Raw genomic sequence first — 12,330 nt, 5'->3', positions numbered from 1 at the left:
AAATCCAAAGATATTTTCACTGATGGCTCCATTTTAGCCAATCGAAGTGCAATTTGATTGCGCTACGTGAGTCAACTTGCTGCTTGTTACGAATTCTCGTGGTTTGTCTGGATCTACAGGTTTTTCGCCGCATTGTCTTCTTTATCTTTTCTTTCTTTGGCAATTTCGCTACAATTGTTGAATTATTTTAATTGAATGAGCTGGGATTGGGGACTGGTTTTCATAGGGGCATTTCTGTAAATGGCATCTGTACGCATTTTACCATGGCTATTGCCTATTGGTAATTGAAACTTGTTAGTGAAGACATTAAAAAATCGTTTAGCACGGAATTTAGGTTAAAAATGCGTGGAAAATCGTGAAAAAAATCAACGTGGCCAACAAAAGCTCAAACCAATCCATTTGACAAGAAATCGCGACCAAAGCAATGAAGCAGAAGAGCTGATGCGTGTGATTATAAAGCCAAGCAACTTTGAGCGACGGCCGAAAAGGGTAAGGAGCCGGACAATGTTGAGGAAAATTGTGTAACCACAATATAAAAATTCCTGCACATAAACTAATCTCGGCAACGGCGGTGGCTTTTGACTACCGCATTTTATTTTTGTTTTGGTATTTTTTTTTCCTTTGTATTTGACGCCCGCTATGATGGGTTGCAAGATGTCGGGATGCTAATCATGCCCGACCATGCACACCAAAGAAATTGTGCCGAAATCTTCATAATTTTGTAGTTGTTTTTGTTGATGTGGAAATTTTTCTGAGCAATTTGCATGCCAAACAATGCCAGACCACAGTACAATATTTTTCCAAGACCTGCGAGCAATAAGTTAACTACGCACTATGCGGACTTGTATGTGTAAATAAATATGCCAAAAATTCGTTTAATTAAAAAAAATTATTGGCGCATTTTAATTTATTGCCCATAATCGAAAACCCCCTCCTCAGCAATTCAAAGCAACATAAACAAGTTGCAAAATCAAAATTTCAACACACCGAACATGAGATACCTTTTGCAGCAGGTTATTTTTATAGCATATTGTTGTGTTTGTAATTAACATTTTATTTTAATTATTTCTTGTATCTTTTATTTCAATTAATCAGCTTTGAAATAAATAAATAAATTTAACGTCAGCTCGAAAAAAATAATCAATCGGCAGTTAAATTTTATTTTCAGTAGCTAAATTTGTCGTATACCAGTTTTCCTAATTCGCAATAAAGTTAATGTACCCTTGAAAAAGTTAAGGAAACCTATCATGCTATCATGTTTTTTAAATGAAACCGCTGGAGGCTGTTTGCATTGGCCAAAATGCGCTAACAATTTCTACGATTACTATTGCAATTGCTATGCAACATAAAGAAATAAACTGCTATCGAAGTCTCAGTCGCAGTCGCAATCTTAGTCTGAGTCCCCATCTCAGTCTCAGTCTCAGGTAGAGTTGCGGCCACATGCATCTTCATCTTGACTCATGATGCATGTGCTGGGTACATGCACGTACATTATTGGCCGCCAGGCAGCCGATCGAGTTGTGTCTGGATGTGCTATATGTTTGTATATATGTATGTATTTGCACGTTCCAGACGCGCGGCTGCCTGGCAATAAACTTTCTTTTTGTTTGGTCCGCAGCCAAATAACAATAATCGTGGCAAAATTAGTCAATATTTGCGCCCCAAAACGCTCAATCAAAATCTTATTATTTTATTTACTATTTTTTATATATTTTATATTTATTTTTTATTACCAAACCATTTTTACTTGTTATCCTCCACTCTCTCGCTCTCTGCATACCTGTCACACGTTCTCTTTCAACCATAAAATATGTATAAAGTAATTTTTGAATTTGAACATCATGATTAACTAAACCACCGAGCAGCAGCCAGGAAGGCAGGCAAATGACTACAAATGATTACGCATTTGACCAAAGCCGCAAGTTTTTTGGTGAAATTTAAGAGGCAGCCTTTTGCCTTCTATGGCCGGTCAGATGGAGGAGCGATAAGCCGATGGAAAACACTGAAAACGAGCTCACTTCAAGTGCTTAAAATGCAGATTGGCCGATCGTTCGGTCTCTGACTTGGCCAATGGCCTGCACTTGTTGTAGTTTCAGTTGTTTTTCCTGCTGTTGTTATTATTGTTGCTGTAGTTGTTGTTGCTTTCATTCAGGCTCTAATGGGTCGTGTCTTGGTCTTCCGCTGCCGCACATTAATGTCTTTGGAGATCAGGTGTTGATGCTGCTGCTGCTGCTGCCGCTGCTAATGCTGATGCTGCGGTCTCAACTAAGCATTTCAAAGACCTGGCTCCACATTGCAGTTGATTTCTGCGTAGATTGTTGCACTTAAATGTTCCTAGCATTAGCATCTGAAATATTTATACCATGGCATTTTCTCTTCGCATTGCCCTTATCTAAAGTATGCGCTAGAAGAATACGCCAAGCTCTTTGCTCTCTCTCTCTGTGTTGTATGCAAATTTGTTAAGTCATTTCTGTTTGTGGTTCTCACGCTGCCACACCAGACATTGAAATGGCGTACATTTTTCCTACATGCAAACCCAAAAAATAAATATATATAAAATAGTCAAAATAAAAAACCAATATTCCTAAAAGCAAATCAATTGACAATTTGGACATTTAGTACTTGCTGCACGATTTTGACGGGGCAAGCCGAGCACAAAAAAACACGTGAACAACAGATCAAAATCGTAATCGCTGCACGCAAACTGTCGATGTGATTTCGATTGTTAGCTGCATCGATTACTCGATTCGATGTAAAACTAACTAAATAGACTTCTAATCAAGACCGCAATGGCACCACCCTCCAATTCCATGGGTAGTCAAAAGTTCGGACTCGTGGCGATATTTTTTTTTGGCAGCAGCAGGTCGTTGTTGCCTGTTCTAAATGGCCAGCCGGCTTTTTATTCGGCTCGCAGAATCTATGCAAAATAAAACAAAAAAGCGTCAGGTATGTTTTTAGCCAAAGTCCAAGTGCGGCTTCAAGAGATTTACGAGCCGAGCGAGCCAAATGTGTTTACACTTTGTCACCCTTCTGTCAGTTTGATTTATTTGTTTGCAGATAGCAAGCAAAAAACTGAGAAGGCTAAAGTAGCTGGCCAAATTAAAATGCAAGTATTGCTGGAATGCATGTCCAAGCAAACTGAGCCCCGAGGCAAGGTGAGCCGAGTGCAAGGAATGGGCGAATGAATGACTGATTGACTTATGCAGCCAGCTGACAAGTGGCTTAAATAAATTAATGTATTTGTCCCCATACAGTACGAGGAAAACTGTTTACTAATCAAAGGCGTGGATGGTGATAAAAAAATCGGCTTTCAGAGCAAGTTTCGGTTTATTTACTTTTTTTTTTTAACACTTGCACTACTTTTAGACGTATTGCCTTTATTTCATAAAGATTGCGAATACATTGAATGTATTTCAAATTGTAAAATATATATTATTCTATTAACGGACGCATTCTAACCTTTTATCAGAAAAAAACTTAATTACGTATAACAATTATTAACGTCCAATTAATAATACAATTTTCCTAACAATTTTCTTTTTCATCTAATCTTTCACAGTTTATCAACAAGAATTTCAGATATAGCCCAGCACTAAAAACATATTTGCGAACTGGAAATACGCGCCCAACAAATGATAGGTACTGAGGATATGTCCACATCGACTGGCATGGATATAAGTGAATCCTTTCGTGCCGAGGATCTCTCTAAGACGGATTTCTTCGATTTTGTCACAGCGCCGGACATGGGCATTGGCATCGGTGTCGGTATGGATGTGGGCGTAGGCGTTAGCCTGCAGCAACAGCACAATCAGCAGCACGCACAACAGCACAGTCACAACCACAGCCAAGGTCATACGCCCACAACGTCACAAACGCCGCAGCAGGCTATTTGCGGCGGCGGTGCGAGAACCACCAGCAGTATGACACACGACGGTGTCGAAGGTGGGGGAGCAGTTATTGTCCCCGTTTGCAATCGCAATGGCAGCTCCAGCAATGGTGGCGATCCCACGTTACAGGGCTATGAGGTGAGCTTCCAAAATCTCTACAACTTTCTTAATTCTCTTTTGATATAAATTAAATTTGAATGTATTTATATTGTATTATTATATTCTGATATGAAATAAAAATCAATACACATATTTCTTAATATTAAAAAGATTGCTTCTGAAATTTGCAATGAGAACTTGCATTTATTCATTTCAACATTTTTTAAAATTAAAAATTCAATTGATGGGAAAGTTTTTTACTTTAAATTTACGTTCGAAAGTATTCTTGTTAAAAATATTTAAATTTCGTGAATTTTATGGTTTTATCTTTCACAGTTCTGGCACCAGGACAAGGACAGCAGCCGCCTTGACTCCAGCTCCATATTTGAGGACCTCGATCGATACTGTTGGCAGCAGCAGCCGATCACAGCCAGCGCCACGACAGCAGCCAATGCCGGCAATGTTCGATGTAGCAACCAACCCAGTCCCACATCACCACAGTCGCATTCACATCCACATCAGCAACAGCAACAACAACAACAGCAACAACAACAGCAACAACAACAGCAGCAACCTAATGCCAGCAGCTCTTCGAGTGCAGCGGGCAGCAGCAGTGACACCATCAGCAGCCTGGACACAACTGACGGCCAGATTTACACATTGACAGTATTAAATGGAGGCGAGCCATGGCTCAAGCGTGCCGAGACTGAGCAACTACCCAGCGCACTGGACTTGGACAGTTTGTTAGGCAGCTTTCCGGGCTACATCAAGTCGGAGTATCCATACGATGACAGCGGTTTCAGTACGGATGGCAAGGATGTAATTGTCAGTGGTGCAGATGCCAATGGCCTCAGCAGTATTTCCCAATCTCAACAGCATGGACAGACGCTACCCTCGCTGGTCACAGCCATTTCCATTGCGGGCGGCGGTGTCAATGAGCTGGGCCAACAGTTGGCTCAGTTCCAGAACAACAACAACGACTGGCACATGGCTGATCACAATGCGGAAGCGGAGCAAAATAGCGCGGAGTCCCTGCTGCGCAGTGCCCTTCAAGGCAAAGGCTATGCCAAAGGGCTGCACATGCAGAACGGACTTACTCTGCCCGTGGTCAAGGACGATGAAATGAGGAGACTACTCTTTACTCCCGACGATGCCGCGGATGCACTGGGCTTTGCGGACTCCACGTTAAATACCGCGCAAATGTTCGAGGATGCGCAAGCGATGAGTCATGCGACTGGAGGCGCACATATGTCCTCGTCGAATCACGGCCAGCACGGGGGCAATGCCAGTGGCATTATTGTGGATGACATGTTCCTGTCGCTGGAGAATGCCTTCAGTGATGACTTCGAGAAGATAAAGCGCATTGCCAACGAGGTGCAACAGTACTGCAGTGGCAGCACTGGCACGCCCACACCCGGAGACTATACCAGCAGCGATGTGCTTATGCAAATCTCACCCAGCGCCACAACGACAACAACAATAGCAACGACAGCTACACAGCTACAGCCCCTGACCAATGCCCAGCAGCAGCAGCAACAACCACCGCCACCGCAACCTCTCAAGGCCGAGGTGTCCACATCGACAGCGGCTAGTGCTGTGGGCACAGGTAGTCGCATTGGTGGCGTTAGCAAGCCCAAGAAGCAGTACAAGCGCAGCAACAGCAGCGCCAACAGCAGCAGCAGCAACAACAACAACAACAATAATCCTAACGTGGCCAACAACAACAATAACAGCAACAACAACAGCGGCAGCGTTCTAGGCGTGGTTATAGGCAACGGTGGCAGCTCCTCTTCGAGCGGCAGCGCCAGTAGCAGCAGCAATAGTCCGCCCGCCAATTGCAATGCCAGCGCAAGCACGGCAAGTGGTGGTGGCAGCGGTGGAGGTGGACAGCGGAAAGAGCGTTCACTGCACTATTGCTCCATTTGCTCGAAGGGGTTCAAGGACAAGTATTCTGTGAATGTGCACATACGCACGCATACGGGCGAGAAACCGTTTGCATGCTCGCTGTGTGGCAAGAGCTTCCGACAGAAGGCACACCTGGCCAAGCACTATCAGACGCACATGACCCAGAAGAACAATGGCAATCTGATCAAAGGCGGCTCCGCCAAGCATCAGCGCGGCATCTCAAATGCAGCTAACTCCGGTGCGAGTCTTGGGCAACAACAACGACAGCTCAGCGCGGTGCCCACTGCTGTGGTGTCGAGTCCCAGTTTAATGAGTGCCGGCGTCGTGCTGAGTGGGCCAAATACACCACCTGGAGTATTACCGCCAGCCAACGGTCTGCTTACGAACCGGTAGTGGGGCAACCTTGGCTTTTATATGAATAGGCTATGTTTAATAAAAACACAAACCGCAAACTATTTCTTGTTCCTTACTTACAAAAAGAAAAACAAAAAAAATATAAGAGATTACTTCTCTAATACTCTTAGGAATGTATTTCCTAGCAAGAGATCATTCCTGATCGAATTAACGTCATTGATGAATTCCTATCTTAGCTTTCTGTGCAATTCCTATATCACAAACACATCAAGACAAGTCCACATAACAACACACAAACTCACTAAATGCACTTCCAAATAAAATACTCAATGTTTTCTACACGTAATGCTAAAACACACTCAAATTAATTTTAAATGTGCCAAATTTAAAGCAAGTTAAAGTAAAATCCAATTTTAAATATTATTAATTAATTTTAAATGCGAAGAAAAATAGAATACAATTTTAAACGAAGCTAATAAGCAAATTTACGAGTGGTGATATCAAATGAGGCCAAACGCTTCCTTGCAAATACAAAATCGAACTATGAACTCATCCACATTTTTTTTCTAACTATCATAAATAAATAAATTATATATATTTATACAATAACTAAAATAGATTTTGAGAAGCGTTTCCTGTACATTAAAAGTATTTCATTTTAGTTGCTTTGCCCAAATTAGCATATCGTTCGTCAATGTAAATACGACATATTTTAAGAAAGAGCCAGTAACCGGAATGATTTTGAACACTTCACTTAAAATGAATACAAACTATTTGTAAAAACTATACATTTGCAAACAAAACAAAGCCTTTGAGCTGAATACTCAGCGAGAAACTTTACTTTAGATATTCGAATTTATAAAAACCATCAATGTCTCTCTTCAGGGATCTGTTTTATTCACAAGTAATTTCTTATCACTAAAATAATACTCACGTTTTCGTTAATCTGAGAAGTGTTCAAGTAATCCAATGCGCCACTACTTACAGATCATAAAATGCTTGATCGCATTGCACTTGCCATTATTTTTTGTATTTCATATATAAATCGTTAATACTTAGGTACTTAAAATCAATTTATGTTTTCATAGTAATCATCTTCTTACACTCGCCGCTGTGTGAATCGCAAATTGTATGTACTATAAATAAAAGAGCTATAATTATATTAAGTCTAAGCTAAGTAAAACAAATTTAAAAACTATGAATAGTTCGTGTTAATGTTAATGTTAATTAAACTGCCAATTATTATGTGATAGTTTTAATACAAGTTTATTTTCTGGTGTTTGGGTTACGTTACATTTATTGTTATATACATATACTTACTGTGAACTTTGCAATATTTTTTAATTTATTGAATTTAGTTTATGTACATAATAAAGTTATTATAATGCATTTGCCTAAGCCCTTGTTCATATACACGCACACTTGAATATAGTTATATATATATATATATATATATATATATATATATATATATATATATTTATATAAATATTACGCATAGTTTTAGGCCCAATGAAATTATATATGTAGTTAAATGTTTGTTAGTTATTATTTATGCAAGCGAAACAAAAAACAAAAAAACAAAAAAATCCAGCTACCCATTAGTAGTTAAGTCTTACATTAAAGATTTAAGTATTGCAAGCACTAAACATCAAAATAAAAAAGAATTACAAGTTTTATTGACAATTAAATGAAATATTTAACTCATGGCCATACCCAAAAGCGAAGACATCAAAGTCTTACACTCATTGTCAGTACCCAAGCATTGGCTTTGTGCTAATTAGTTTTAACGGCGACCGCCTGTTACAGACCCCAGGCTGAACGAGGATCATCAGGGGCATATAATAAGTTTTCTCCAATAAAGGAAGCGCATGAAAGCGCACGCAGCTGTGCATGTCAACAACAGCAGCAGCAACCAATGCAACGGCTGCAACATTACACTGGCGGCACTTGTCAGTCAAAATCAAAGTGCGCAGCTACTGCTGCATTAACAGCATCATCAGCGAGCTGTGCTGCAGCCGTGCGATGTGCTAGTCGGGTTTGGTGGGGGGGAGGGGAGTCAAATGCGTGCCGCATGCGCCAACAGCCTGCAAACATCAGTGCAGATTAGAGAAAACATTTTACTCGAAGCATCTTGGCCAGATCTGGCATCGGGCCACAGCAAACGGCTGTTCCAACGAGTGGCGCAGTGAGCGGCAAGTCATTTGAGATCGAAACATGTCGATTAGGGAATTTCAAGAGGCGCCAGTTACTGGCGCAGGTGGCTCACAATATTCAAGTCGACGTCGTCGTGGCACCTTGGGGGACCGTCAGCCGTATCCCCAATGAACAAGCATCTTAATTGCATTTGATGAACTTTGAGCCAAAGTCTCCTGCCATTTGAACATTTACACAGCGATTTTCTGATCGGAGGTTGTAACTTGAATAACTTTCTGACAAATTAATATCTATAAGCTATTACTGTAATTATTTGAAGCGCAAAATTAAGAAAATGTCAAACATTTTGAAGTTACATTTATTAATAACAATAATAAGCTAAGCCATCAACGTAAATTGTAAACAACACCATCGATCTAATATATTTATACATTGATACAGTAGCCTACAAACTCAAAGACAGATCCTCGTTGTTTAGTGGGTCACTTAACCAACTAATAGAAGGTTGGCTGAATTTTGAAATCATTTAGACAGAATAGATATTTCCAGAAATTGATAAGAAATATAAAAGAAAATCAACAGAGCATAGATGAATGTCAACTCGAATAGAAAGTACACTTAAAAAAAACATCAAATATCTGTATTAGTTTGGCAAGTCTTGAGTTCGATTATGATTTCGACGTGTTAGCCAATTTGTAAACAATTCAAGTAACCAAACAGATGAAGAAAACACCATCATGAAAGCGAATCCATACCAAACGTATTGCAGATCTTGCAACTGCATCGCGCGAAATTCTCTGCGTCCACTTAAATCAAGGAACTTCATTTCACCTGCTTCAACCTGCTCCGAATATCCTTTCGACGTCCAATAGGAATACAAGCCCATTTCGGATAGTTCCAGAATGAGTTTTTGTAGGGGCTGCTTATATACGGAATTTTCACGCACTGGAAATCCGAGTGGTATATTTTTAAAGAAACAGAAATCATCGCGCATCCGAAATAGCGGCTTGCTAAAGATATTCTGTTGCTCATTAATGACAACCCACTTGGTGGAGGTCATCACGTAGCCATACGAAGTATTTAAGGAATCACGCATACTTATGAATTTATCAAAACTACGCTCAATATGAAACATCCGTTCATATTTTCGAAAGGCGACCGCTCGTCCGATAAGCTCATTATACTCCGGTTCCCAAGCGACAATTTTTACATTGGAGGCCAAGATATCATCGTAGCTCTGATAGGGCAGCTCCTTTGGCGTACTGGTCACATAAGCAGAGAAGTACGAGTTGTACCAGGCAGTGAGCAGAAAACCCAATATGCAGATCTGTATATAAATCGAGCGCACCTGAATCGATACATTACGAAGCTCATGGAAGGATTGTCCCAGAGCTCCTCTCAGGCAATTGTCATGTAATATAAACTCATAAAGTTGCACATCATAGCCGTTGTGTTTTAGAAGCAATGAAAGAGTTATGGAAATTACCACCAAGACAGCGAGAGTCAGTAAAAATGAGTCCAGCTGGAAAACATTCAAATAATACATTGCAGGTGGTATATCTGGTTCGATGGGCAGCATCAAGCACCAATTCAATTGCTCATAAGGATATGTAAAGGTTCGCATGTTCAATAGATAGGGGAACGTAACGGCCATTCCTATGTCCACGGTGCCATTGAGCACGGCAACCACCAGATCCGTCGAAGGAACTAATACATTCGGCTTAGCTACTCTCGGTTGCGTAAAAGTGCAATTATATCTTTGTTGAAAGGCATCAATGAAGTGTCCCAATGTGCCTTTATATACAATACCACCTTGTTTATTGTAGTAGATTATAATGCGAGGGCTAGCACCACCAATCATTATAGACACATGATAGCCGTAAAGATTATTCAGACGATCGGGATAGATGGGCAAGCTTGGTTTATATATGCGTTGCTCCAATTGAAATGTGGGAAATTGATTATAGCTATAAAAGGTGTTGGTTGTCTAGGATAGAGAATATATTTAGTCAATAGATAGTCATATTATTGCTGTGGGACTTTATCTTACCCGATAGTCCTCGAATAGCGCCAGCACATTCAGCATCTGCATTTTCCAGCAATATGTGAACAATTTATATAGAAACGGCTCATTAGGTTCACTCATTTGCACTATGAATACCACGCGTGATGTCGTCATAAGTCGCAAATTGGCAACCAGTGCCTTTATTAGAATTTCGTTGTCGCTCAGGTCCGTTCCGACTAAGTAAACCACAGACAACACATGATTGCTGTGATTGTCATTCAGGAAATAGGTAACACGCTCATCAAATTGCATAACGGGTATCTGCAGATTATCCATAAGGCTTTTGACGAAAGAGTTATCCCCAAAGTCGGTTATTAGTTTTTCTGAAGCATTGGAATTGTGATATTTCATTAACAACAAATAGTTAAAATTATCTTGTTCTTTAATGCTTCTTAGTAGTTGCACCATAGCCGAACTATCTGTTCCAACTGTTGGCCTGATAGTCAATAGCAGAAGGCACAATATAAACCAAGAACTATTCATGGTGGACACTGACGAATTACTGAATGACATTGGTTATTGCTTCTGCGTTTTTAAGGGATTGCTAATGAATCCCCTGTGAAGACAATTAAAAAAATCAAATTAGCGCTTTACAAGCATTGTACAAACAAAAAAGAGCAACACCCAAGAGATTACATGGACACTATGTACTATCAATTATAACGAAATGAGCTGCAACTGTGGTGTAGTAGCAGCGATGTGTAATAACGGCAAAAGTCACCCGAACAGTTAATTATATCGTATCACCATAATATAAAATGCCTTCCGTTATTATGTATCGCAGAAGTTTTCAAATAATGACAAAAATTCGTTAACAAAAATTAAGAAATTCCTAGGAGATATGTGAAAATATATTTTATTGAATTTAACCGTTCACAGAGTTGACCCAGCTAAGACCTCAACCGAGGTTGGGAGCACCTCACCAACCTGATACTTGTGGCGATTATTATATTTTTCACCGATGGCGCACAAATTCCGGTAAGTATCATCGCGTTTCTTACACAATCTACCTGGCACGGCATGAATCTTATAAATGGGTTTATTTCGCATATTGTCAGTAGCGAAGGCGCAGGCCATGTGAAAGTTGTTGACAAAGCCACTTGCAAATCTCATTGCACTGCAGCCCACATGTGTATTGCGATCCGCCATTAGTAATACGGATAGACGCACAGTTCTATGAAAGAGTTCGATCTCTCAGAAGACTAATAGACATAGTTATCTTTTGGTACTTACGGTCTACGAAAATCGGTTGTCAAATGCAACAGCAATTGTCTCGTCACAAACCGTGCATCTTCAAACCAACCGTTCAGCAGCTCATCTGTGATTTCAGTAACCTTGTGTAAGTTCGGCTTCCCCGTGTAGCTCAGCCCATCGTAGATACTGCCAATGACCGTAAACTGTGATGAGGCCATGCAGGGTCTCAAATCACTTGCACATTTCTTAATGTACATTTGCGCAAAGTTTTCCAGCTCTGCGGACCACACCATCCGTGCCATACGTCCGGCAGGAAACAAGGTGCGTGTATAGCCAGCGGCAGCTTTATTACGAAATTTGTTAATTAAATGCAATAGGTGCGTTTTATGGGGAGCTAAGGATATCATTTTAGCGCCAGGCATACACGAACTGCTCATATTCTATAAGAAGAATGTAAATAAGAATTGCCTATGACTTAAGTTGATTCATATTTAATACATACTTTTTTATTCCCGCACGCTAAATTCCTTAAGCCGCAGTGAGGGGTTTTGCAATAGACGCTTTCTACTCCCGAATCTCTCGCCAGGCAATGCAAAAAAATCAGCTGCAAAATTAATAAGTTCTTAATAATGCTTAAGGCCATGGTCATTGAGCTCAAGCTCTACGCGT

At 40.4% G+C, this 12,330-nt stretch overlaps 3 protein-coding genes across 3 annotated transcripts; 1 reads left to right on the top strand and 2 right to left on the bottom strand.

Moving 5' to 3' along the window:
• Window positions 1–3,577: 3,577 nt before the first annotated feature.
• Window positions 3,578–6,380, top strand: LOC6567508 (homeobox protein 5). The gene is made up of 2 exons (XM_001993601.2): window positions 3,578–4,025; window positions 4,323–6,380. The coding sequence occupies exons 1-2, from the start codon at window positions 3,633–3,635 to the stop codon at window positions 6,282–6,284; spliced, it is 2,355 nt and encodes a 784-aa protein (XP_001993637.1). The 5' UTR covers window positions 3,578–3,632; the 3' UTR covers window positions 6,285–6,380.
• A 2,412-nt stretch (window positions 6,381–8,792) lies between these two features.
• Window positions 8,793–10,950, bottom strand: LOC6567509. The gene is made up of 2 exons (XM_032740150.2): window positions 10,453–10,950; window positions 8,793–10,389 (listed from the first exon to the last, which is right to left on the bottom strand). Exons 1-2 carry the CDS (start codon window positions 10,948–10,950, stop codon window positions 9,046–9,048), a joined length of 1,842 nt encoding a protein of 613 aa, XP_032596041.2. The 3' UTR covers window positions 8,793–9,045.
• A 357-nt stretch (window positions 10,951–11,307) lies between these two features.
• LOC6567510 (allergen Tab y 5.0101) lies at window positions 11,308–12,301 on the bottom strand. Its single transcript, XM_001993603.3, has 3 exons — window positions 12,164–12,301; window positions 11,701–12,101; window positions 11,308–11,641 (listed from the first exon to the last, which is right to left on the bottom strand). The coding sequence occupies exons 2-3, from the start codon at window positions 12,096–12,098 to the stop codon at window positions 11,341–11,343; spliced, it is 699 nt and encodes a 232-aa protein (XP_001993639.2). The 5' UTR covers window positions 12,099–12,101; window positions 12,164–12,301; the 3' UTR covers window positions 11,308–11,340.
• Between the last annotated feature and the right edge of the window lie 29 nt (window positions 12,302–12,330).

Source organism: Drosophila grimshawi, unplaced genomic scaffold, assembly GCF_018153295.1.
Source record: "Drosophila grimshawi isolate 15287-2541.00 unplaced genomic scaffold, ASM1815329v1 contig_311, whole genome shotgun sequence".
Lineage (NCBI taxonomy): Eukaryota > Metazoa > Arthropoda > Insecta > Diptera > Drosophilidae > Drosophila > Drosophila grimshawi.
The sequence above is the reverse complement of the archived record's forward strand: the minus strand, read 5'-3'. Positions and strand labels throughout refer to the sequence as shown.

Coding starts and splice junctions, on each gene's coding strand:
- LOC6567510 (XM_001993603.3), bottom strand. CDS start 12,098: ATGAGCAGTTCGTGTATGCCTGGCGCTAAAATGATATCCTTAGCTCCC. Junction 11,642..11,700: donor ACAACCGATTTTCGTAGACC/GTAAGTACCAAA, acceptor ACTCTTTCATAG/AACTGTGCGTCTATCCGTAT.
- LOC6567509 (XM_032740150.2), bottom strand. CDS start 10,950: ATGAATAGTTCTTGGTTTATATTGTGCCTTCTGCTATTGACTATCAGG. Junction 10,390..10,452: donor CGCTATTCGAGGACTATCGG/GTAAGATAAAGT, acceptor TCTCTATCCTAG/ACAACCAACACCTTTTATAG.
- LOC6567508 (XM_001993601.2), top strand. CDS start 3,633: ATGATAGGTACTGAGGATATGTCCACATCGACTGGCATGGATATAAGT. Junction 4,026..4,322: donor CCACGTTACAGGGCTATGAG/GTGAGCTTCCAA, acceptor TATCTTTCACAG/TTCTGGCACCAGGACAAGGA.